This window comes from Tursiops truncatus, chromosome 6 (assembly GCF_011762595.2).
Source record: "Tursiops truncatus isolate mTurTru1 chromosome 6, mTurTru1.mat.Y, whole genome shotgun sequence".
Taxonomy (NCBI): domain Eukaryota; kingdom Metazoa; phylum Chordata; class Mammalia; order Artiodactyla; family Delphinidae; genus Tursiops; species Tursiops truncatus.
The window spans coordinates 82,751,763-82,774,670 of NC_047039.1; the positions used below are offsets into that span (position 1 = coordinate 82,751,763).

General features: G+C 51.7%; 1 protein-coding gene across 3 annotated transcripts in view; it reads left to right on the plus strand.

Moving 5' to 3' along the window:
- Positions 1 to 22,908, plus strand: part of COL15A1 (collagen type XV alpha 1 chain) — a 103,066-nt gene that overhangs the window by 56,584 nt on the left and 23,574 nt on the right. For all 3 annotated transcript variants that reach the window (XM_033858339.2, XM_033858340.2, XM_073806331.1), the window contains 14 exons: positions 111 to 161; positions 1,333 to 1,419; positions 2,586 to 2,711; positions 3,586 to 3,648; positions 10,489 to 10,524; positions 10,942 to 11,082; positions 11,264 to 11,332; positions 12,153 to 12,188; positions 12,296 to 12,379; positions 13,681 to 13,746; positions 16,188 to 16,223; positions 18,315 to 18,377; positions 20,770 to 20,838; positions 20,946 to 20,981. In XM_033858339.2, the coding sequence (XP_033714230.1) occupies positions 111 to 161; positions 1,333 to 1,419; positions 2,586 to 2,711; positions 3,586 to 3,648; positions 10,489 to 10,524; positions 10,942 to 11,082; positions 11,264 to 11,332; positions 12,153 to 12,188; positions 12,296 to 12,379; positions 13,681 to 13,746; positions 16,188 to 16,223; positions 18,315 to 18,377; positions 20,770 to 20,838; positions 20,946 to 20,981 (963 nt within the window). The remainder of the gene's footprint in view (positions 1 to 110; positions 162 to 1,332; positions 1,420 to 2,585; positions 2,712 to 3,585; positions 3,649 to 10,488; positions 10,525 to 10,941; positions 11,083 to 11,263; positions 11,333 to 12,152; positions 12,189 to 12,295; positions 12,380 to 13,680; positions 13,747 to 16,187; positions 16,224 to 18,314; positions 18,378 to 20,769; positions 20,839 to 20,945; positions 20,982 to 22,908) is intronic.

Here is a 22,908-nt window from a genome sequence, read left to right on the forward strand (position 1 = left end):
GTATATAGAACTCCTGCATAAGCCTCCTCTTGAAATAAGCACAGTTTCTGGAGAGAGGAGGGGAGTGGGAAGGGGTGTCCAGTGTTCCACTGACATCTTGTTCTCTTTAGGGTGAAGCTGGGGAGGGGCTTCCTGACCCCCTTGGACCTGCTGGACCCACGGTGAGATTCCCACCCGGGGTTGTCACATGCACAGTGTGCAGGGGATGGGGATGCACAAAACAGCCACAGGCGGATCCTTCCTGTCTGCCCCCAAGTGCCCTCCAGTCAGAGCTCAGTTCTCTTTCCTGTAGCAGGACTCTCTCAGAGAGTCCAGGAGCAGAAACTATTTACATCCCATTTATATCCTGTGCCCTGAAAGACCCCCAGGTCCCTCAAACTAAGCACATCCCAAACTGCACTTGTCACCATGCTCCCAGGCCTGCTCTCCCCACAGGGTTCCCCTGCTCTGGGAATGGTACCCCATCTTCCTGATCATGAAGAGAGAAGCCAGGAAACATCCTCGAGTGCCCCCCTCAATTCAGTCAGTCCCAAAGCCCCCGAGTCTAGCTGTGCAGCACCTCCTCATCCCTTGGATGCTGGCAACAGCCTCCGTCTCCTCACCTTTATGTCATCACCCCCGTTCTCCCACCTACATGCCCACACTGCCACAACCTGCCTAGACTCAGCTCTAACCCCTAACCCAGCTCTTCCTTATTTGATGATTGAATTAGGCCTTGCCTGGTTCCCATCTTCAGGAACTGAGTACCAGAAAGGTGTTTTGGAAGTTTCCTTTTGTTCTTTGGAGGAATTTGATGGTATTCAACAAGTACATAATGAGTGCCTTCTCAGTGTCAGATCTCATGCTGGACACTGGGCACCCAGAGGTATCTCAGGATTGGGCCGACCCTGGAGGAGTCCTAGCGTAGTGGGACCAACACACGCACAGCTGAGCTTCAAGTCAGGTGGTCCTACTGCCAGATCCAGACCCTCGCAGTGGCTGGTGGGAACACAGAGTAGGAGAGGTGAATTCTCTCTGAAAATGGGGTTGGGCAGGGCTCCATGGAGAAGGTGACCATGGAACTGGGCCTTGAAGGATGAGTAGGGATTTGAAAGGCAGCAGAAGAGGCTGTGAAAGAGTGTCCTGTGTTTGAGGACTGGCTGTGTGTTGGCCGCACAGCAGGGAGGGGGAGAGGGAGGAGGGCAGCTGTAGAGGGGACCGGGAGAAAAAGCCAGAAGGAAAGTTGGCAGCAGCAGTTATAGGGCCACAGAATGTGGGAAAACTTTCAGTGACACAGCTGTCCTTGGAGAGGAGCAGGTGAAACTAAGCCGTGGGATCTTTTTCTCTGTACAGGTGGGAGTGGAGGCTGAGGGCTCCAGCCTGGGCTGGGGCGTGGACGTCGGCTCTGGTGACCCAGTGCCCAGCGAGGAGCTGTTAAGAGTAAGTGTGAAGGGTTAAACAGCCTAGCGTCGGGGGCAGCCTTCACGAGGATCCAGGAGGGAGGGACAACAGGGGCCGATAGCAGATGAAAGCAGATTGCCACCGTTGATAACTCTTGCGGCTGATGGTGGGCTCCTGGGACTCACTATACTTTCCCCTCTATATTTGTATGTTTGGCATTCCCGTCTTCCATCAGTTTTAAGTGAGTCTGAGCCTTAGTTTATAGTCAGGAGCCCCACTTGGCCACTTGCCTCCTTCCCCCGGCAGCCTTCTCCAGCAGGCTCTTTCACAGCAGGTATGCCCATGACCTTCACCTCTACCACCTGGCTCTGCCCCCCACCCCCTTACCCATTACAGAGACCTGCTGGCCTCTTCTCTAGATAGCATTTCACACTTTGGCTTCCAGACCCTTCTCAAAATCCTTCCTACCCTGAGGCGGCCCCCTCCCTGCGTCTCCAGACCACTCATTCTGCCTCTTTGGCGCCTCTTGCTCTCCCAGCCTCTTGCCCAAGGCTGGGCCCCCACTGGTCCCTCTAGATTTCCCCCGGGAGCACCTCTCTTCTCAGCTGCATCTCGCGCCTCTGTCCCCAGGGCCCCAACCTCATCTCCATCCCTTCCTCTGAGCCCTTGTGCTGAATCCCCACCTAGAAGGCTCCACTGGGCTGCCCTTCTGCTCACTCATCATGACAGGGCTGGAAGGGTTCAGGACTCACTGGATGAGTGGAGCGGGACCCAGCTGGGACTTCCAAGCTGGTGGCATCAGCCAACCCAGCCCGAGGCTAAAGAGACTAGTACACTGCAGGGATGTTTTTAATAAGGGTTAACAATAGGCAATTTTGGACTAACCTCTCAGGTAATCAGAAAACTAAATTAGAGCAACTCTGAGAATTCCAACAAATTATATTTTTATTATGTACATACATCTGGGGAGAAAACATGATATAATGTGCTTAAAAAGACCTGGATTCACATCCCAGCTCTTCTCCTAATTAGCTGTGTGTGTGAGCTCTTGGGCAAGTCACATCATGTCACTAAGCCTCAGTTTCCCCATCTTCTAAGTAGGAATACCAGTCTCTACTTGTAGAGTTGTTTTCAGAAATGGAGTGAATGGAACATATATATTTGTCCCCTCCTGCACTGTTTCTTAACAAGGTGTCTATTTTTAGGGTCCTCCAGGTCCCCCAGGCCCACCTGGCTTACCTGGGATTCCAGGAAAACCAGGAACTGATGTTTTCATGGGACCCCCTGGATCCCCTGGAGAAGATGGACCTGCTGGTGAACCTGGTCCCCCGGTAAGCTGCTGAAGCCATTGCCCCCACCCCCGTGCCTATGGGGCTTCCTTTAGCCAGGGAGGGGGTACAGACTGCAGACCCCAGCGCTAAGGCTTACGACAGGGAGCGAGGAACTAGCTAGCGTTTGTAAACAAATTCCTCCTCGGCTGAAACATTACTAAGACTCATAAGAAGCAGCAGCCAGGCTTCCCTGGTGGCTCAGCGGTTAAGAATCCGCCTGCCAATGCAGGAGACACGGGTTCGAGCCCTGGTCCGGGAAGATCCCACATGCGGCAGAGCAGCTAAGCCCGTGTGCCACAACTACTGAGCCCGTGCACCTAGAGCCCGTGCTCCACAACAAGAGAAGCCACCGCAATGGAGAAGCCCGTGCACCGCAGCGAAGAGTAGCCCCTGCTTGTCGCAACTAGGGAAAGCCCGCGAGCAGCAGTGAAGACCCAGCACAGCCAAAAATAAATAAATAAAATTTATTTTTTAAAAAAAGCAGCAGCCAAGAAAAACATCACCCTGCACATTGTTCCGCTGCTTTATCTTAGTGTAGGAAATGCAGGCTCCCGTAGAATCTCGGAATCGTAGAGCACCAGTGCTGGGCCCGGGGTGGGAGGCCCCCAGAAACTACCTCGTCCAGCCCTGCCCCCGACTCCCCACAGAAGAGAAAATGCAACCCAGAGAGTGAAGGACCCTCGTCCACAGATGCAGAGCCGGCCGTGGCTGAACTGGGGCCAGGACAGGTGTTCTGCTATGGGCTGACACAAGGCTTTGGACCCACTGGCCTCACCCACTTGGTCTTCCCAGCCCTGGCCTCCTTTTCCAAAGAGGGTTCATATTTGATTCTTCTCAGAGATATTGTGGGCTGATTATCCTTGATGTTCCTCAGGGCCCTGAGGGAAAGCCTGGACTTGATGGAGCCTCTGGTCTTCCTGGAATGAAAGGGGAGAAGGTACGGAGAAGAGGGGGGCGGGCTCCAACACGGGGAATCACCAGGCCCAGCCTGCCTCTCTGACGTCTAAGCCTGACCTTGCCTGATCCCATCCTGGTCCGCGCTGCTGGATGTCTCCCCATCCCGGAGCTCTTTATGCCCAAACCTGCACTCAGCGTCTTCCTCTGCCCACTACTGCATGTCCCCAGCTTCCATGAATGGCACTGCCATCCACGAGTCCAGCCCCCTGGACTCGAAAGCAGAGTCTTCTCTAACTCCTCCCTCCTCTCCCTTTCCTACCATGAACCATCTGTTGCCAAGACTGGCCAATCTGATGTCTACCTCTCTTTCCGCCCTGACATGACGTTCATCTCTCCTCGCCTGCAGCGTGGCATCAGGCTCCTCGCTGGTGCCCCCTTCTCTCCACCCACAATCCAGCCTCCAGCTACCTGCCCAGTCCATCTTCCTAGAGCAGGCTCTCACCACGCACTGCCCTCTCCACTGAGAAAGCGCCAGCAACCCCCCGTTGCCTGCAGGACAGAGCCCTCACTACGTGCAGACCTTCAAGGCCCTTCCCGGCCTACCTTTCCAGCTCCACCTCCCGCCGCTTCCTTACACACCTGGCCTCCAGGCCAGCCAGCCAGCACTACTGAAAGGCTCTGGGCTTGCACAGCCTCCTGGCCCTGGCCTGTGGTTTCCTCTCTGGCCTGTCCTTTCCCTTTCCTCATTCTCAGAAGTTCCCAGTCCAGGGAAGCTCTCCTGGACTCTGTGAGCAGAAAGTACCCCTCCTTCCTCTGCTTCCCGTTAGCACAGTACTGATTCTGCGGGACCCCTCCAGCCAGGGTCACTGAAGCTGTTGGCTTACCAGTCTGCTCCCAAGCCCAGCCTTACAAGCAGGGTGTGAGCGCTGTCTGTGTATCCTTAGAACCTAGCCCAGGCTTCTGTGAGCAGTTTGATGCATGAATGAAACTTCTTCAGGCGCCCTTTTTGCCCTCCATTCCTGAGTCTCACACGCCCTCAGTCTCGCTCTTCTCTGTAAGCCCCTATAGTCTTCCGTTAAGGTTAAGCCACGTGGTGCTGTGGGGCGGGGTTCCTGCCCCTGCTGTGCTCCCATGTTCCGCAAATGGGGGAAATAAAGATAAGGTGACCTTCCTTCTAGAGATGTAGCCGTGAGCTTCACTGGGGTTCAGAGGAGGGAGGGGCCTCCCCTCTGGGGTGGGGACTGGAGGCCTTCTGTGTACCCAACCTGGACGGAGTTTTGGAAAGTGCTGACTCCCTAGACACCGTCCTTGTCACTGAATTTCCAGTTTCCGTCAGCTCTCAGGAGTATTTTTATTGAAACAGTAACTCGATTTTCGTGAAAAGCTCATTTCTCAAAAAAAGAAGAAACAATTGTCGAGCTTTATAGAACTCATTTTACACATACTGTTTCATAAGAAATTAAATTTTGCAGGAAACATCACAAGACTTACTCTCATCTTCCTTGTTCTTCTTACCAGCTTCCCTGCCCCCGACACTCCCCCCACACCCAGCCCCACACCCCTCCCACACCCCCCTCCCCACACCCCCCTCACACCCCTCCCCACACACCTCTCCCCCACACACCCCTCCCCACACCCCCCTCCCCACAAACCCCTCCTCACAGACCCCTCCCCATACACACCCCTCCCACACACACCCCTCCCCACACACCCCTCCCCACACACCCCTCCCCACACACACCCCTCCCCCCACACCCCTCCCCACACACCCCTCCCCCCACACACCCTCCCCACAAACCCCTCCCCACACACCCCTCCCCACACAGCCCCTTCCCCACACCCCCCTCCCCACAGACCCCTCCTCACAGACCCCTCCCCATACACACCCCTCCCCCCACACCCCCCCCCCCCACACACCCCTCCCACACACACCCCTCCCACACACCCCTCCCCACACAGCCCCCTCCCCACACACCCCTCCCCCCACACACCCCTCCCAATACACCCCTCCCCACACCCCCCTCCCCACACACACCCCCTCCCCACACACCCCTCCCACACACACCCCTCCCCACATCCCTCCCACACACACCCCCTCCCACACACCCCTCCCACACACCCCTCCCACACACACCCTTCCCCCCACCCCTCCCCCATACCCCTCCCCCATACCCCTCCCCACACCCCTCCCCCACACCCCTCCCCACATACCCCTCCCACACACCCCTCCCACACAACCCCCTCCCCGCACACCCCTCCCCACACACCCCCTCCCCACACACCCCTCCCCACACACACCCCTCCCCACACAGCCCCCTCCCACACACCCCTCCCCACACAACCCTCCCACACACCCCTCCCCCACACCCCTCCCCACACACCCCTCCCCACACAGCCCCCTCCCAACACACCCCCCTCCCCACATACCTCTCCCACACACCCCTCCCACACACACCCCTCCCAACACACCCCTCCCCACATACCTCTCCCACACACCCCTCCCACACAACCCCCTCCCCGCACACCCCTCCCCACACACCCCCTCCCCACACACCCCTCCCCACACACACCCCTCCCCACACAGCCCCCTCCCACACACCCCCTCCCCACACACCCCTCCCACACACCCCTCCCCCACACCCCTCCCCACACACCCCTCCCCACACAGCCCCCTCCCAACACACCCCCCTCCCCACATACCTCTCCCACACACCCCTCCCACACACACCCCTCCCCACACACCCCTCCCCACATACCTCTCCCACACACCCCTCCCACACAACCCCCTCCCCGCACACCCCTCCCCACACACCCCCTCCCCACACACCCCTCCCCACACACACCCCTCCCCACACACCCCTCCCCGCACACCCCCTCCCCACACACCCCTCCCCGCACACCCCCTCCCACACACACACCCTCCCCACACACACCCCTCCCCGCACACCCCTCCCACACACACACCCTCCCCGCACACCCCTCCCCGCACACCCCTCCCCGCACACCCCTCCCACACACACACCCTCCCCGCACACCCCTCCCCGCACACCCCCTCCCCGCACACCCCCTCCCCACACACCCCCCTCCCCACACAGCCCCCTCCCCACACACCCCTCCCACACACACCCCTCCCACACACCCCTCCCACACACACCCCCTCTCCACACACCCCCCTCCCCACACACCCCTCCCCACACACACCCCCTCCCCACACACACCCCTCCCACACACACCCCTCCCCACACACCCCTCCCCACACCCCTCCCACACACACCCCTCCCACAGACACCCCTCCACACACACCCCTCCCCACATCCCTCCCACACACACCCTTCCCCCCACCCCCTCCCCCATACCCCTCCCCACACACACCCCTCCCCCACACACTCCTCCCCACATACCCCTCCCACACACACCCCTCCCCACACAGCCCCCTCCCCACACACCCCCCTCCCCACACACCCCTCCCTACATACCTCTCCCACACACCCCTCCCACACACCCCCCTCCCCACACACCCCCTCCCCACACACCCCTCCCACACCCCCCTCCCCACACACCCCTCCCCACATACCCCTCCCACACACACCCCTCCCCACATCCCTCCCACACACACCCCCTCCCCACACACCCCTCTCTCACACCCCTCCCCCACAGCCCTCTCACACAACTCTCCCACACACACTCCTCCCCACACACCGCTCCCACACACACCCCTCTCACACACCCCTCCCCACACACCCCTCCCACACACACCCCTCCCACACACCCCTTCCCACACATCCCTCCCCTACACACCCCTCCCTAGCTGGTCTCAGACTTAAAAATACCCACGCCCATGCCCACATCGGCACACAAACACCCTCACAGGCGCATTCTGCAGCTGCTCAGACGCTCGGTTGTGCACAGAGCAGCAGGCTTGCCCAGACTAATTGTGGCAGATAAATCACATTTTTCTTCCTGGAATTTGCTGTGAGGCCTAATTTGTTGCCCTGTGTGTATACGATGTTTTCTGGTCAAGGAAAAGTAGACTCTAGAAGGACTTTGAAATTTTCATCTGGAGAGCTGGAGGAAAGCCTCGCACATGACATTTACCCCCCACCCCCACGCCCCCCCCAAAAGTAAACCAAGGAGAATAGTCTGAATGTGAAATAACAAAAATTGCTAAAGAAAATGAATAATCTCAGGGATGTAACACCACATAAGATCCAATGATACATTTGATCCTTGATGCCCCTCTACAATCTCTGCTCAGCTTACACACCTTCAGTGACAGGGGACTCATTTCCTGCCTTTATATGTACAAGCTGGATAAAATCATCTGTTTCTGAGAAAGATAAATCAAGGTCCCACATATCTTCTAGAACTTCCTTTGAAACTGCTACAAGGTGTACTTTTGATTTGAAAAGAGTCAGGAAAGCAATTGAAAAAGTACAGTTTTTTACCTTATGAACATCATTTTCTTGAACGGGGTCAACTGGCAACACAATAATAATGTTTTCAGAGGATAGAGTCCAAAAGTCAAGAGATGGGACTAAGTTAACTTCTATTTCACAATATCCCTGACTGTGATTTGACTTGTTACTTGAAAAATGCATAAGGTTGGTACTTCCTTCAAGGACAGATTGCGTCAGGCAGCAGAAGATGGTGTGGCTGGTCACACCCAAGAAAAGCAGACAAAGAAACTGTAGCCTGCAGATTGGGCAACAAAACTGGAACCCGATTCTTTCTGTTTCTGCCCGGGATAAAAGGTCACACTTAATTTTTCCCATGTCAGGCCAGCAGGCGGGGAAGTGACAGAGTCTAGCCAGCCAGCCTTGCTTCCTTCTGCAAGCACCCCTCTCCTCCCACCATCCCATAGAGTAACGGGATTCTTTCTGTGATTCTCTCTTCAGGTGTGTCTCTTCTGTTATTCAACCCTTCTGTAGAGTACTTTCTCTCAGCAGTTATATATTTTTGTCTCTAAGGTCTCTAATTGATTTTTTCTTTTTTAAAAAATTTATTTATTTTTGGCTGTGTTGGGTCTTTGTTGCTGCGTGCGGGCTTTCTCTAGCTGTGCTGAGCAGGTGCTACTCTTCACTGTGGTGCACGGGCTTATCATTGCGGTGGCTTCTCTTGTTGCAGAATACAGGCCCTAGGCGCACAGGCTTTAGAGCGCAGGCTCAGTAGTTGTGGCGCACAGGCTTAACTGCTCCACAGCATGTGGGATCTTCCCGGACCAGGGCTCGAACCTGGGTCCCCTGCATTGGCAGGCGGACTCCTAACCACTGTGCCACCAGAGAAGCCCTGATTCTTTACTATAACCACTGTTCTTATTTCATAATAGTTTGTCCTTGTTTCTTGGCTGTAATATCCTCCTTTTTCTCCCTGAGAATATATAGTATTTACTTAGACTCCTGATTGGATCGTGTTCTTAGCTGTTTCCTCAGGAAACCTTCCATGGTTGATGTTGTCGTTTCTCTTTCGGAGTGTTGCCTCTCCTCAAATGTGTAGTGTTTCTTGTTTGTGTGTTTGCTTTAGAAATTGGAATCCCTCTTTAGTCTGTTTCCCGTCTCTGTACAAATTACTAGGGAGTTGGGTGGTAGCTACTTCTGCAGGTTTCAGGAAGGCGACGGGAAGAGTAGGATGTACCATCAGGCAGGGTACCTCAACAGCTGATCTTAGGTGTTTGGGGTACCCCTGGACCTCCCAGGGTCCACTAGCCACCTGGGGCTCTGCCCTATCCCTTTGCTCCAGTAAACAACTCTTATTATCCTTGTAGCAGGAGTGGAAGTGGGAGGTGAGGGGAGATGGGCAGGGCTCCATGGCTATCTAGCTCCAGAGTTTCAACCTATCTCCCTGTCAGAGCCACACCCTGCTCCTGGCTTCCGCTCCTCCCTTGCCTGCTATTTTTCTACCTGTGGTTCCTCTCCACCGCTGGAGCCTCTGGCTTCAGCTTCCCATGTTTTCTCTTTGCCATTCCTCACTGTTTCAGATTCAGTATCACTCGCCATCTTATTTTTGAGCATGACTATTTTGGAACTATCCACTCTGTCATTGCTATGGATTTGATATAGGAAGGGGAATCTGGCCCAGGGAAAGAGGGGTTTGGGAGAAGGCACAGCCTTAGATGGCGGGTGTATCACGGTGTCAGGGCCTTCTGTGTGGCCGTGCAATTGCTGGCTTCTTCTCTTGTGGGTGCTTCTGTGGTTTCCTTGGAGGTTCTCTAGCGGGGAGCCCCCGACTGCAGTCCTCTGATGTAGTGCAGTGTCTCCTGTGCTGGCCACTCCTGACCATCAGCCCCCATCGGTCCTCCCCTCTATCTGAGCTCGCAGCTGACTCCTTTCCTTGGGATCCACATCTGACCCCCCAGGAAACCTGTACTGTGTCTCCCATTGGCGGTGGACACGCAACCTGCTTTAGAGACCCCACCCCACCCCCATTTTGGGGCTATTCCAGCCAGATTTTGGTCTTTAGATTTTTCCAGAAGAGAACCAGCCATCATCCACATATCCCCAGAAGCCTAGGGAATACGTATCAAATTCTTGAAGTCCCTTCCCTTGGCTTCGAGGAGGGGAATTGGGCCCACCCAGTACACTGACAGCTCTCCAAGGGAATTCTTCCTCTACAATCTCTTCCTGGTTAATCTTCAACTTCTCCTTTTCACTCTTGAGGTAGGTGATGAGATAATAGTTGGAAGATGGGTTTCACAAGCTTTCAGCATGACCTGCTTAGCAAACTCACAACTACTGTAATGGGCTCAGGTTTGAGACATCAGTCAGAACTGAGCAGGAAGAGTCCCATTTTAATGTCCTGTTACTTAAGAGTCTGAAATCCTGCGTTTTCTTTTAAACGTACCTAATGAAATATATATTAATTGGCCCTGATTTTTTTTTTTCAGGGAGCAAGAGGACGTAATGGCTCATTTGGTGAAAAGGTAAAAAATGAAAATGAAGAAGAAAAAGCTTTCTCCTCCTTCCTCCCCTCTCTCTGAGTTTAGTATAATTGGACTGTTGGGCTAGAGTATTGAATGTATAAATGTCATGGATCAGAGAGAAACATCTGGAAGGAACTGCTTGGGAAAGGCAGAACAGCTGGAGCAGAGTGAATAACCCACCAGGTTTTCTCCTTTCTCACCCACCCCACCCTAATTCATTCAATGAGCGCCATTAGCTTATCTCCAAGTGAAATGTCAATTGGCAAGATGGCTGTTTCTGTACCATCAAGTAGCGCTGATCAGAGAATCCAACGATCTAATTAAGTTCAAAGAACAATTTTCTGACTCGGTTGCGGATGTTGTTCCTTCCATGAGTGACTCCAAGGCTAGATAATCAGCCTGTCCCCTTCCTTACAGGGTGATCCCGGCAACAGAGGCTTACCAGGACCCCCAGGGAAAAATGGACAAGTTGGCGCTCCTGGGGTCATGGGACCCCCAGGGCCCCCTGGACCCCCTGGGCCCCGAGGTCCTGGATGTACAATGGGACTTGGATTTGAGGTGCGTTTCCTCCTTTCTGTGGTTCAAGAACAACGTGCGCTAAGGACTACCGGAAAGGCCAGCTAACTGAACGCCAAGGTGGTGCTGATTCCCCACTGAGCCCCAGCTCCCAGCATCACACCTGGCACAGGGAGGTGCTCGGGAATCAGTACTGAAATTCTCATTCTTCTTCCTTCCCTAGGATACTGAAGGCTCTGGGAGCATCAGGCTGTTGCAGGAGCCCAGAATCTCTGGACCAACGGCTTCAAGTGTAGGTTGACTTTTTACACCTTCATTTTGAGGACTGTCATGCTGTCACGCTGGAGTGGAGAGGCTGTGGGGTGCCATCCTGGCTCTGCTACTTTCTCTAATTTACCCGCTCTGCGCCTCCAGCTTCCAGCTGTGTGGTGGGGAGACCAGGTGCTCTTTATAGCTTGTTTCTTTGAGGAGTAGCACAGAGGTTTTGCACAAAACATCATGTGGGAAAACTTGAAAATTATCTTTCTCTCTCTCCGCAGTCCCTTACCATCAAGCATCTCTGCTTCATTGCCTCCTTCCTGCCGCCCATTCAAGACTCACACTTTGCCCCGTTTCAGAATCCCTTGCTCCTAACAAGTACCCTCCCCCACTACATCTACCCCCCAGGGAGATGTTGTCCATCTTCTTCTATGACACCTGCTCTCAAGAGGACCAATCCCCAGGATCTCATTATATTTGAGATCCAAGTGGTACCCAGAGCTGAGCACACCAGTGCAGGAGGAGCTGAGCCTCGCAAGGGGGAGCAGCACAGCCCCCTCCATGATTGAATAGGAAGACCTCCCCCACACCCCAGATGCAGAGTGCTCTGGGTTCAGGGTCAAAAGGACACTCACCCCGTGCTGGGAGAGGGCCTCTGGTCCTCTTACTGTCTGGGAGATATTCCTTCCTTCTGACTCTATAAGGGGAATTTGCCCCTCATCTTTTGCTCCCATTATCTGGGACAAAATCCTTGTAAGAGCTTAGGGAGAGATGGCAAGATGGGAGGATAGATGGAGCGTGGACAAAGTGAATAGAAAAAAACCCAAAGAATATTTGTTTGTCTGTTTTGCCAGGGTCCCAAAGGAGAAAAAGGAGACCAGGGACCCAAGGTGAGGTCACAGATCTGAAGTGGGGGTGAGAGAAATTTTCAGCCTGGTTCTAGGAGCATTATCCACATACAGTGAATTTTTTTTTCCACTCTCACTGCTATATCCAGGGTGAAAGAGGGATGGATGGAGCCAGCATTGTGGGACCCCCTGGGCCCAGGGGGCTACCAGGGCGCATCGAGGTCTTATCTAGTGTGAGTATCACCAGGTATCACCAGCATGGCTGCTTTTGCTAAAGGGGAGGGAAGGTTGTCCACAACTTCAGGGCCTTCAGGGCTGCTCTTTATGCAGGGGGCACGTAGCTGGCGTCTGGTGTTGGAGTTCCTACCTGCCAGCATGGCCCACCTGTCTGTTCCTACCCTGGTACCACTATTGTCACACATAGTGTGTCCAGAACCCTCTCTTCTGGTTGGCAGCATTTGCAGTCAGGAGACTGAGTGTAACAGAGCTGTAACCAAGAGGCAAGGAACATAAGTGGGGTAATGAGGGAGGAAAGATGGTTTAGGTTATGAGAAATCAAGGAAGACTTTCTGGAAGAAGTCTCCTTGAGCAGGGACTTGAAAGCTAAGAAGGATTTACCAGGTAAGTATGGAGGACAGGACTTCCAGAACTCAGGTGGTCAAGACACTCTGAGCCGAAGCGCAGAAGAGAAAAACATGGATGTGTCCAAGGCACAGGGAGCTGATGGGCATGGGGGTGGGTGGAGAGCGATGGAAATTTGGAGAGAAGACTGGGATGTGGGCTGGGACACGATCACAGCCACTGAATATTAGAACATCACATTTGTGAAAAACTCTTGCCCTTCCAAGAGAAATAATGTCATACTGGGACATGACAGAAAGACAAAAAGTCCCAAATAAGTGGAAAAAAGAATGACTAGAGGTTTTTTTTGTTTTTGTTTTTTAAAGTATGATTAAAAAATATCAAGTATAGGTAAGGGTGTAGTGAAATAGATAATCTCAAGTACTTTGTTGGAAGTGTAAGTTGTACGGCCCCTTTAGACAGCTCTTTGGCAATCTGCTAAAACTAAAAATGTTCATACTGAAAACTTCCATATGGAAAGACCTCCATGCTGTATGATTGAGTGAAAAAAGCAAGTTGAAGAATAATACCTGCAGCCTGATGCCATTTATATAAAATAACCACATGGACAAACACACACACACACACCCAACAACACTGTTTTCTGTGGGTATTAATATTAATTTATAATTATATAACATAAATATAATATTTAAATATATATATTTAAAATTATAAAAGAAAAAAGGCATTTACGTATGGTGCAATTTTAAGATTAATCGAAGAGGAAAGTGATAAGGCGGCTCAGGGCTGTGTCGTAAGTGGGAGGGATGGGTGTGTTGGTAGTGGGTGGGTGTTGTCAGTGTCTGCTTGTGTCTGCCATGCGGGGTGACTTCAGTTAAAGCCTCACAGCCAGGAGCAAGGTGGGACACGTGCCACCCTCTGTCTCTTTGTCTGATTTTTCTCTTTTCAGCCTTTGATCAACATCACCCATGGATTCATGAATCTTTCGGACATTCCTGAGCTCGTCGGGCCTCCGGTGTGTATCCACAGCTGCCCTAGAGTGAGGGTCCTACCCAGACACCCCAGCTGAAACTAAGTTGGGTTGGTTTGGAATCCTTTGAGCTCCTGAAGCATAGAGCTAGAGTGTCTCGAAGTAGTGAATAGAAAGAGAGCTTTGCATTTCTGAGAAGTTGCTGTCACATTAATTTGTGCAGGGAGTTTTGTCCAATGCAGTGGAAGCTTCCAGTCCCTTGCATCAGAAATATGTGTAATGGAAATCAGAGAATCATAAGTAACAAATTGATAGATGTCTGAGCAGTGCTTTGGGCATGCTTTTATTTACATGATCTCATTTCCCAGAATGGGAGGAGCCTAGAGAGACCTATCCTTGTGCTGATGGGGAAACTGTCACATGAGGAGGGAATGTGACTGGCTTCAGTCTTTCTGGCCCCATTTAGAGATCACACAAAGAAGCTACGTTATTTCTGCAAGTCCACAGAGTCTGTCCCTGACACAACACGACCTAAGAGGAAGGAAGCTTCCTCCTGCAGTCTGTGCAGTGAATCCACACTGCATCTTCCATATCTGCTGGTGACAGCTGGGGAGAGAGGAAAGAGCTCTGGCCTTAGGAGCCTTGGGTTCCAGCCCCATCTCCTCTACATAATGCTCTGAGACTCTCATCATCTCTCTGATAACACCTCACCAGCCTTTGGGGCAGCTTATAAGAGGTGATGGATGCGAAACTGCTTTGCAAACTGTGGCACTCTGTGGAAGCCGACACAGAGATTGAGGCTTATACTTCCACAGCTGCGCAGTCCAGATGTCTGCCGGGGCCACCCGCCCTGCAGTCCCCAGTGAGGTTGGCCTGAACCTCTGCCATCCACATCCTAGGGAAAATTCAGTGCTCTCCCCAAGGCTTCTGCAAATATCTGCATGATTCCTTTAGAGCCGGTATCTCCTGCTGAGTGGCCTCTGTTGGTGGGTCATTTCACTGTCTCTTCTGTACTACATCCAGTGGGTCTCCCTTTCCTTGATTTCTACTAAAATCATCCAGAACACCCCAGTAAGCAAAGCCTAAAGCAAACAAGCAAGTCATTTCACAAAAGTTTTTCCCAAACTATTGGGGGTTTAGAGTGTTAGGTGGCTTAATTCTAAAGCAAAACACAGACAGCCTAAGATCTAAGAATCAACATCTCTGTTCTAAGAGTCCTTGGGCCTTGTCTGCCCCCACCCCTTCTCTCTTTTCCCCACCTGAGGATCCTCCTCCTGTTCCAATCCCTGACCTCCTCTTTGGCAAATCCGGACCCTGAAGGGGAAGATTAAGATTTTCCAACTCAGAGGCAGTTCCCTCCCAGCTGTACCTTTATACTTTTCCACTCTACTATATGTACATCATATAGATATATGTATATAGTATATTATATGTACACACACACACACACACACACACACACACACACACACACACACATATGTTAGTCCTTTGTTACTTCTGCATCCTCAGATTCAACAAACCTTGGATAAAAAGTGCTGAAAAAAAAAATTCCAGAAAGCTTCAAAAAGCAAAACTTGAATTTGCTGCATGCTAGCAATTATTTACATAGCTTTTACATTGGTTTTACAGCTATTTACATAGCATTTACATTGTATTAGGCGTTATAAGTAATCTAGAGATGATTTAAAGTGTATGGGTATATGGAGTATTTATGTAGGTTATATGCCAACACTACACCATTTTATATAAGGGCCTTGAGCATCTGCGGATTTTGGTATCCACAGGGGATCCTGAAACCAATACCCCTCGGATACCAAGGGACGACTGTACAGTATATTGAGAAAGTTGTTGCCGTTCAGTTGTATCTCTCTGTATATATATATTCTGCCAAACTCTATGTCTTTAATAGGTATGTGGGTATCTGGTCTTGGAGGAAAAAGAGTCCTGGCCCCATGTGGAGTGAACCACAAATTTTCTGTTTCCTGGAGCCTTTAAAATGGCTGGTCCTTTAAAATCCTCCCTCTTACTGAGGGAAAAGAACTGAGTCTCACCAACTGCCCCCACTTCCACCCCCAAATACCCCAGCACACCCTTTGGGCCCACTCCTCAGAGTTTAGGAACTTGTTTTCTGAGAATATTTGTGGAGGTTGAGCACTGCATTCATTGTCCCAGAGGTTTCTGATGCTGAGTGATTTCACGGAAGAGGAGGGTGCGACTTAAAGTGCCGAGAGTCCTGGCTCGGGGGAGCAGAGGCTCCAGACTCCTGAGCAGCTCCTGACTCTGTGCTGACTAGTGTGTGACTGCACGGTTCCTTCCCCTCCCGGGCCGCGGCATCCTCTGCAAAATGGATCCTGAGCCCCACTGTGTGGGAACATGCTTGGGCCTTTGGAAGGTGCTGGAGGGAGTGGGCCCCTGAGGTACAGGTTCCTGTTGGCCTGGCAATGCTGCTCCTAACCTGCCTGCTTTGTCTGTCTGTGTCACAGGGCCCCGAGGGCATGCCTGGGCTGCCAGGATTTCAAGTGAGTAGCACAGTAGCCATCTTCCTTTGTGCCCCGAGGCTGTATGCATTCTGTTCCTTCCACCTGGAATACCGTTCCTCTCCATCTGCACAACTGACCTCTAGCGCCGTCTTGTTCATGTAGCCTTTCCTCATTGCCCCCATCTGGAGTGATCCTTCCCTCCTTTGAATCCCATAGGGCTTTATTTTCACCTCTGCTGTCGTTCTTTTCTGTCTTGAATAACAGTTATTTGTACCCTTATTGTTTTTTCCTGAACTGTACTGTGACCAGCTTGCAGGGGGTCAGGTCTTGTTCATCTCTTTCTAGCCCAGGGCAGCCAGAGCCAGAGCTGGAGTCGGTGGTTGGCTTCCTATAAATGAGTGGATGAATCAAGCATTTCAAATAGATAGAGTCCGAGTAGATAAAATCCCTGGAGAGAGAGGACGGTGGCGATGGAGGATGGAGAGAGGAGAATCATAGCCTGGAAGTCCAAAATTAATAGTCTGTGTGCACCGCGCTATGGGGCTTCCACCATGGAAGGTGAAAATGCATTTCTGTGTAGCAAGTGATCAGTTTAGTCTAAAAGTTTGAGCCTGCACTGAAGCCCAAGGCTCCAGAGTGAAATCTGCACAATTTCTCCATACATTGCAGCTCTGAAACGCCTAATGCCAATGGTGACACGCGCTGCTTCCAGGATAAATGAACGAAATTTATCAAAAAATGTAATAGAGGGCTTCCCTGGTGGCGCAGTGGCTGAGAGTCCGCCTGCTGATGCAGGGGACACGGGTTCGTGCCCCAGTCCGGGAAGATCCCACATGCCGCGGAGCGGCTGGGCCTGTGAGCCATGGCCGCTGAGCCTGTGCGTCCGGAGCCTGTGCTCCGCAATGGGAGAGGCCACAACAGTGAGAGGCCCGCGTACAGCAAAAAAAAAAAAAAAGTAATAGAAACTTCTTGTTGATGGTAGAATTATAATGATCTCTTTTTCTTTTTTTAATACTTTTCTGAACTTCTACATTTTTTAAAAGGAGCATGTGCTATGCTGACACTAAAAATACATGGGAACTAGACATTAAAAAACAGGAGAGGGTGGCAGCCATGGAGAAGACCTCTTAATTAGGAAGAGAAGAGGCCAGAACTGTGAGCTTGAGCTCCACCCCACCTTGGCTGCTCCAAAGCCAGAGCATTTTCCAGACACATTTTTCTCTAAATGACGGGTTCTGTGTTCCCGAGGGAGCCCTAGGCTCCCCAGAAGAGCCTTTGGGACCACTTCAGGAGTAAGGAGGGGGCCAAGTAGGCAGGATCCAGGCCACTGCTGAGGCTCCATTTGATGTATTTTATACATTGGGCTTTTGTTTGACTTTACTTGAAAAAGGAGAATGAAAAGAGTTTCACTGCTAAAAAATAATAATAACAAATATTTGAAGGCCACTGCGTTAACCCAGAAGGTAGGGACTTGTGAAAAGGTAAATTGCAATAAAGTGTTGAACCTCTTTTTTAGGGGCAGACGTCTGGCAGTGTGAGTCATTGTCACAGATATTAAGTGTATGTTGGAGTTGAGACGAGGTCACCTCTGACCGGGTGTGCAGAATTTTGGTTCTGCAGAGGGAATGGCGGTGGCGGGCGGGTGAGGGGTGCAGAGAGGCTAAGGGGATAGGCTCGCCCCTGGTGGACTGACAGGAGTGGAAGATGAGGCGCTGAGGCCGGCTGGGATCAGTTTGGGTGTCAGGCTAGGATGTTTGGATCCCATCCCGTAGGTAGTGGGGAGCCAGAGAAGGGGCAGGATTCATGGAGGGTGAATGATGGGGGCGGTGGGCTGCAGGACGGCCCCGAGGACCCATGGGTGAGCAGAGGCAGCAGGCAGTTTCAGTGGTGCCCATTGGAGGAAACCACAGTTCAAAGAGGAGTGGGGCCTCCAGGCCGCCTAACACTCAGTGCTGTCTTCTTTCCACCAGACCACAATTTCTAGACCACTTAATATTAGGAAAACATCGTGACTAATTGTGACTTCCACTGGCGCTCTGTGTTCTTTTACTTTTTGGAACAACAACTTTGTTTAGTTAAAGCATTTTAATCTTAACAAACCACCGAATACCCTCCAATGATTCCTTCTAGGGACCCAGAGGACCAAAAGGTGACACTGGTGTGCCTGGATTTCCAGGACTAAAAGGAGAACAGGTAAGAAGGGCCCAGCTATCTGGGTGGGATTGTGCTCTAGAACCTGGTAAATATTTCGAATGGGCTGAAAGTAGCTGTTAACTTTTTAAAAATTTGAGATATAACTCACACACCATAAAATTCACCCCTTTCAATTGTGAAATTCAGTGACTTTTAGTATATTCACCAGGTTGTGCAGCCATCACCACTACCTAATTCTAGAACATTTTCATCATGCCCAAAGAAACACTGTATCTAGTAGCAGTCACTCCCCGGCTGTTAACTTTCATGATCTCAAGGTTCTTCCAGGGTGAAGGTGGGGCGGGTGGAGAAGCAGATTTTCATCATAGTTTGGAAAGAGAACTCAACCCAACGCTCCCTTGAACGCTATGCTTTGTCTAACTGCCCGCGGGCACCTGCATTAGAGTGTGCACTCCCCGAGGGCAGGCACATCCACTTTCTTTTCTGTAGCTCCAGTACTTAGCACTGCGCCTGGTACACAAATGGCACTTAAAACATTTGTTGGATGAAAAGATGTATAAGTAATGAATACAATGATGCTAATATTTAGAAGTCATTATTTTATTAAACTATTATTAGTGTAAGCGGGGGCATTCCACACTTGGATGGCAGTCTTGGTCCAGAGGTTGTGGAATATTTAGCATGCAGAGCACTTCCTGAAAATTCCAAGGGCATTGAAATGACCTTTGTACCCTTCCACATTTGCCTCTTAGAATTAATTTCCCAGTTGGTTTTTATAGATAAGGGGAGAGTGACGTCCATAAATGGATTGCAGTTATTCTGGATTGGATTCATTTATTCATCCATCCATTTATATACTCATCCAGGTTACATCCATTCCCTAAGGTGTGCCAGCCAGTTTCCTATACTAGGCACTAGGGATAGAGAAATAAGATGTGAGGAACAGACATGCAGACAGCCAGCAGAGTGCATGGTCATTGCTGTAACAGGGGTCTGTATAAAGCCAGTGGGAGCAGCCCTGAGCCTGCCTTGGGGAGTCAAGGAGAGTGTGTGTCTCTAAGAGGAGGGAGCATTAGGCTACTCTCTTTCCTTCCTCCCCTCACCGTTTTCCACTAGCCCCATGGAGGGGGAGAGAGTCTCCAGTGTCTGTTGGGCCACAGTTCCAGGAGGTGGAGGGTTCAGTGTGCTGGGTCTGAGTTTAGCGTTACATGGGACCATGTCTTGGGATGCCTTTTGCTGCCACGGGCCTACAGAGATGGCGTGGGGTCAGGGCAGTTCTGGCTTGGGAGGAGGCCTGGTCAAGCAGGATTGGCTCTTGCTTTAAACGCTCTGTTTTCTATGTGGCGAGGCCGGGTGAATCTGGAGGGACCTACGTGCCATCTCTCCCCTAATCCCCTGCCCCTTTGAAAACTGGGAAAAGCGCCCAGGCAGGTCTGCTCTGATCCTCGCAGCCAACGCGCTTTCTCTCGCTCTGCCTCTAATGCTTTTGTGCTTGCTTCTTCTTGCTGCTGGCGTGCTCAGGACCGCTTTTCCTCACCAGCGAAGTGGTAAGATCCAAATACCGGGTGTGGGCTTGGGGGACGGAGAGGAGAGGCTGCTTGGCTTGCTTTGGCACCACTGCCTTGGCTGCTTCCAGCCCTGTTGAAGGGAGACTTTCGTGTGGTCCAGCCCAGTTCCCCAGGGGCTAGCATTGAAGTCTGGGGCCAGAGCCTTGAATGGTTCCTCTCCCTGGCCTTTTCTCTGGACATATATCTTCTTGGAAGCCTCCTGGGATAGCAGATGGCCCTGCTGAGCACAGGATTGGGGGCAGGATCCTGTGTCCCTGCCACCTGTCTACCCATCTCCCCTATTTCCCAGCAACTGAGATAACTTTGCCTGATCAAGTGAGCATTTGCACAGGAGCCTGGAGTTTGGAGGCAAAGTTTCACATGGAGACTCAGGGCCCCTGTGTTGGAGAGGCCTCCACTGCTCATGCTGTCATCACTTTCCCAATTTTAGATGTTTTAACAAGACTAAGGATTCTAGGTGGGAACAGATCTCAAGTCGAGTTGTTAGGAAAGCAAGCCACCAAATACATTAGGAACCAGAGGTTCTCAGGGGGTAGCCACACAGCCAGAGGTGGGACGGACCTTGTTGGGACTGATTCCTGGAGGGTTGAGAGTGGGGATGCTGATCTGGCAGCAGAGGGAGCCCCAGAGGGGCTTGCAGGACCCCAACCTGTGCTTTCGGACAGTAACTGATGGTACATGGAGCGAACAGTCCAGAGAACATTTAATGACTCAGGAGGCTATGCAGTATTCTAGCAAGAGGTCATTGTCGGGCAGTGGGGCTGGAGAGGCAGCGTGAAGGCCAGAGAAATCATGGCGATGAGCCTCTGGATAAGGCGGTGAGGCGGAGGCCCGGCTTCATCAAAAGGTTCTCTGAATTGCAGGGTGAGAAGGGAGAGCCGGGCGCCATCCTGACGGGGGATATTCCTCTGGAACGGCTGAGAGCCCGAAAGGTAACTATGTCACCAGATCCTGAAGGCACACATCTTCTACATCCTATCTTTGCTTCTGTCACAAACCGTGTGCATCTGAGTGACAAGTCCGTGTCTCCCTGTTTTAGGGTGAACCTGGAGAGCGTGGAGCCCCGGGACCGATGGTAAGCCAGAGCGTCTTGCCCCTGCATCTGGACTGGGGTTTGAAGCATTTATCGTACTTTGGCTCAACTAGATTGAGTTGTCCCAGCTGTGAAAATAAAAAGGATGTGGCAAAATGTATCTGTGTCAAGGGTAGGCTAACTGCAATTAAATAAAATCTCAGTGGTTCAGCACGATAGCAGCTTAGTTCTCACTTATGCAGAGTCCACTGTGGTGGTTCCCAGTTGGGCATCTCCCCTCCAGGCAGTGACTCTGGGACCCAGGATGCTTGCATCCTGTGACTCTGCCCTCTGGTGGATTCAGGGCCACAATGGCATCTTCCAGCTGATAGGCTGAGGTTGGGGAGGGGAAAGAGACCATGGAAGATGATGTACTCCACTTCTGGCCAGACCTCTGATGCAGGAGGTGGCGGTGGAAGTGGGGGTGGGGATAGGTCTCAGAAATGTGGTTTAGCTGTGTGCCCAGAAGGAGAGGGGAAGTGGATGGTGGTGAGACCCACAGTTGTATGGGTCTTGCCAGCTAAAGATTGTCATTACCCAGGGAACCTGGGCCTTTTGGCTTCTGGTCTTGGGTCTGCTGCCCATTTGCTGTATGACCTCAAACAAGTCCTCTTCTCTCTCTGGGCTTTTGTCTTCCCATCTATAAGTGAGGGTACTGAATGAGTACTAGATGACATCATAGCGTCCTTCTTGCCTTACTGCTCCAGGAATCTATAATTTTGGGGGGCTGCTGAACAATTTTTAAGCTACCAGTTCTCTCCAGATGAACCCTAAACTTGTCCCTCGTATATTTCTTTCCAAAGAACAAAGAAAACTCAGAGAACATCCACCACGGGTCAGATAGTGATGCTTCAACACAGATCATCTCATTGCATTTTCACCACCCTAAGAGGCTAATGTCTGAACCCCCATTTTATAGACCGGGAAACCGAGGTTAAAGAGGTTAAGTAACTAGCCCACTGCCATACAGCTTGTTAGTGACACAGCAGGGATTTGAACCCAGCCTGTCAAACTCTGTGTCCAGGTTTTTCCCAGCACACCTCACTGCCTCCAACTGACACCTTCATTCTTCTGAAACGTTTTGAGCTGGAGAACTGCACACTGGGGCTTGAATGCGGGGTTTGTTTGAGCTGGATCTCAGGCCTGGGGAGAAAGGACCTCACATTTCTCTAACAGGCATGTGTCCTTGATGAATGGCCCATAACCTCCAAGGTGCATCCTTCAAAGGACCTTCTAAAGCCTTTGGTCCCTTAAGTCAGGCAGAATGGATGCCCTAGAGAGGTGTCCTTGGCCCTAGCTTCAGGCTAAGGCAGACTGGGAGAGTCTTGTGTTAACCACTGGATAACACTTACTAATACCCAGTATGGTGGGAAATACTAATTGTTAGCAATGGTGGCCGGCAAGCTGCTGCAGATGGCCAGGGTAGTTATTGCCACTGAAGCCCAGCTGTGCATAGCTTGCCAAGCACAGACAGTAAGGGGGCACCTTCTTGTAATTTGCATAAGGTGGCACATGGGCTGTCTATGGCCCTCATGACGAGTATAGCTTACCACACTAGAGCCTTGTTACTCGAAGTGTGGCCCATGGACCAGCATCATCAGCATCACCTGGGAGCTCTCTGGAACAGCAAAGCCTTATGCCCCACCCCGGATCCGCTGGATCTGCATTTTGATGAGATCCAGGTGACTTGCGCACAGTGATGTTTGAGAAGCCCTGCGCTAGAACGTACCGCCACGTGGCCTGTGGCCTGTTAACTCCTTGCATTTCTTTTCCTGAGAGTAACCTGGTCTGGGTACTTTACATACAGAGCCTGTCTCAACACAGTCTATTTGCCATTCTTCAGGGTAAGTCTGAATACAGACTTATATAGACAGAGAGCAGGAAGAAGGGGCTTGATAGGCCCCAGGCTTGAACCAGTCATTCCCCTGGG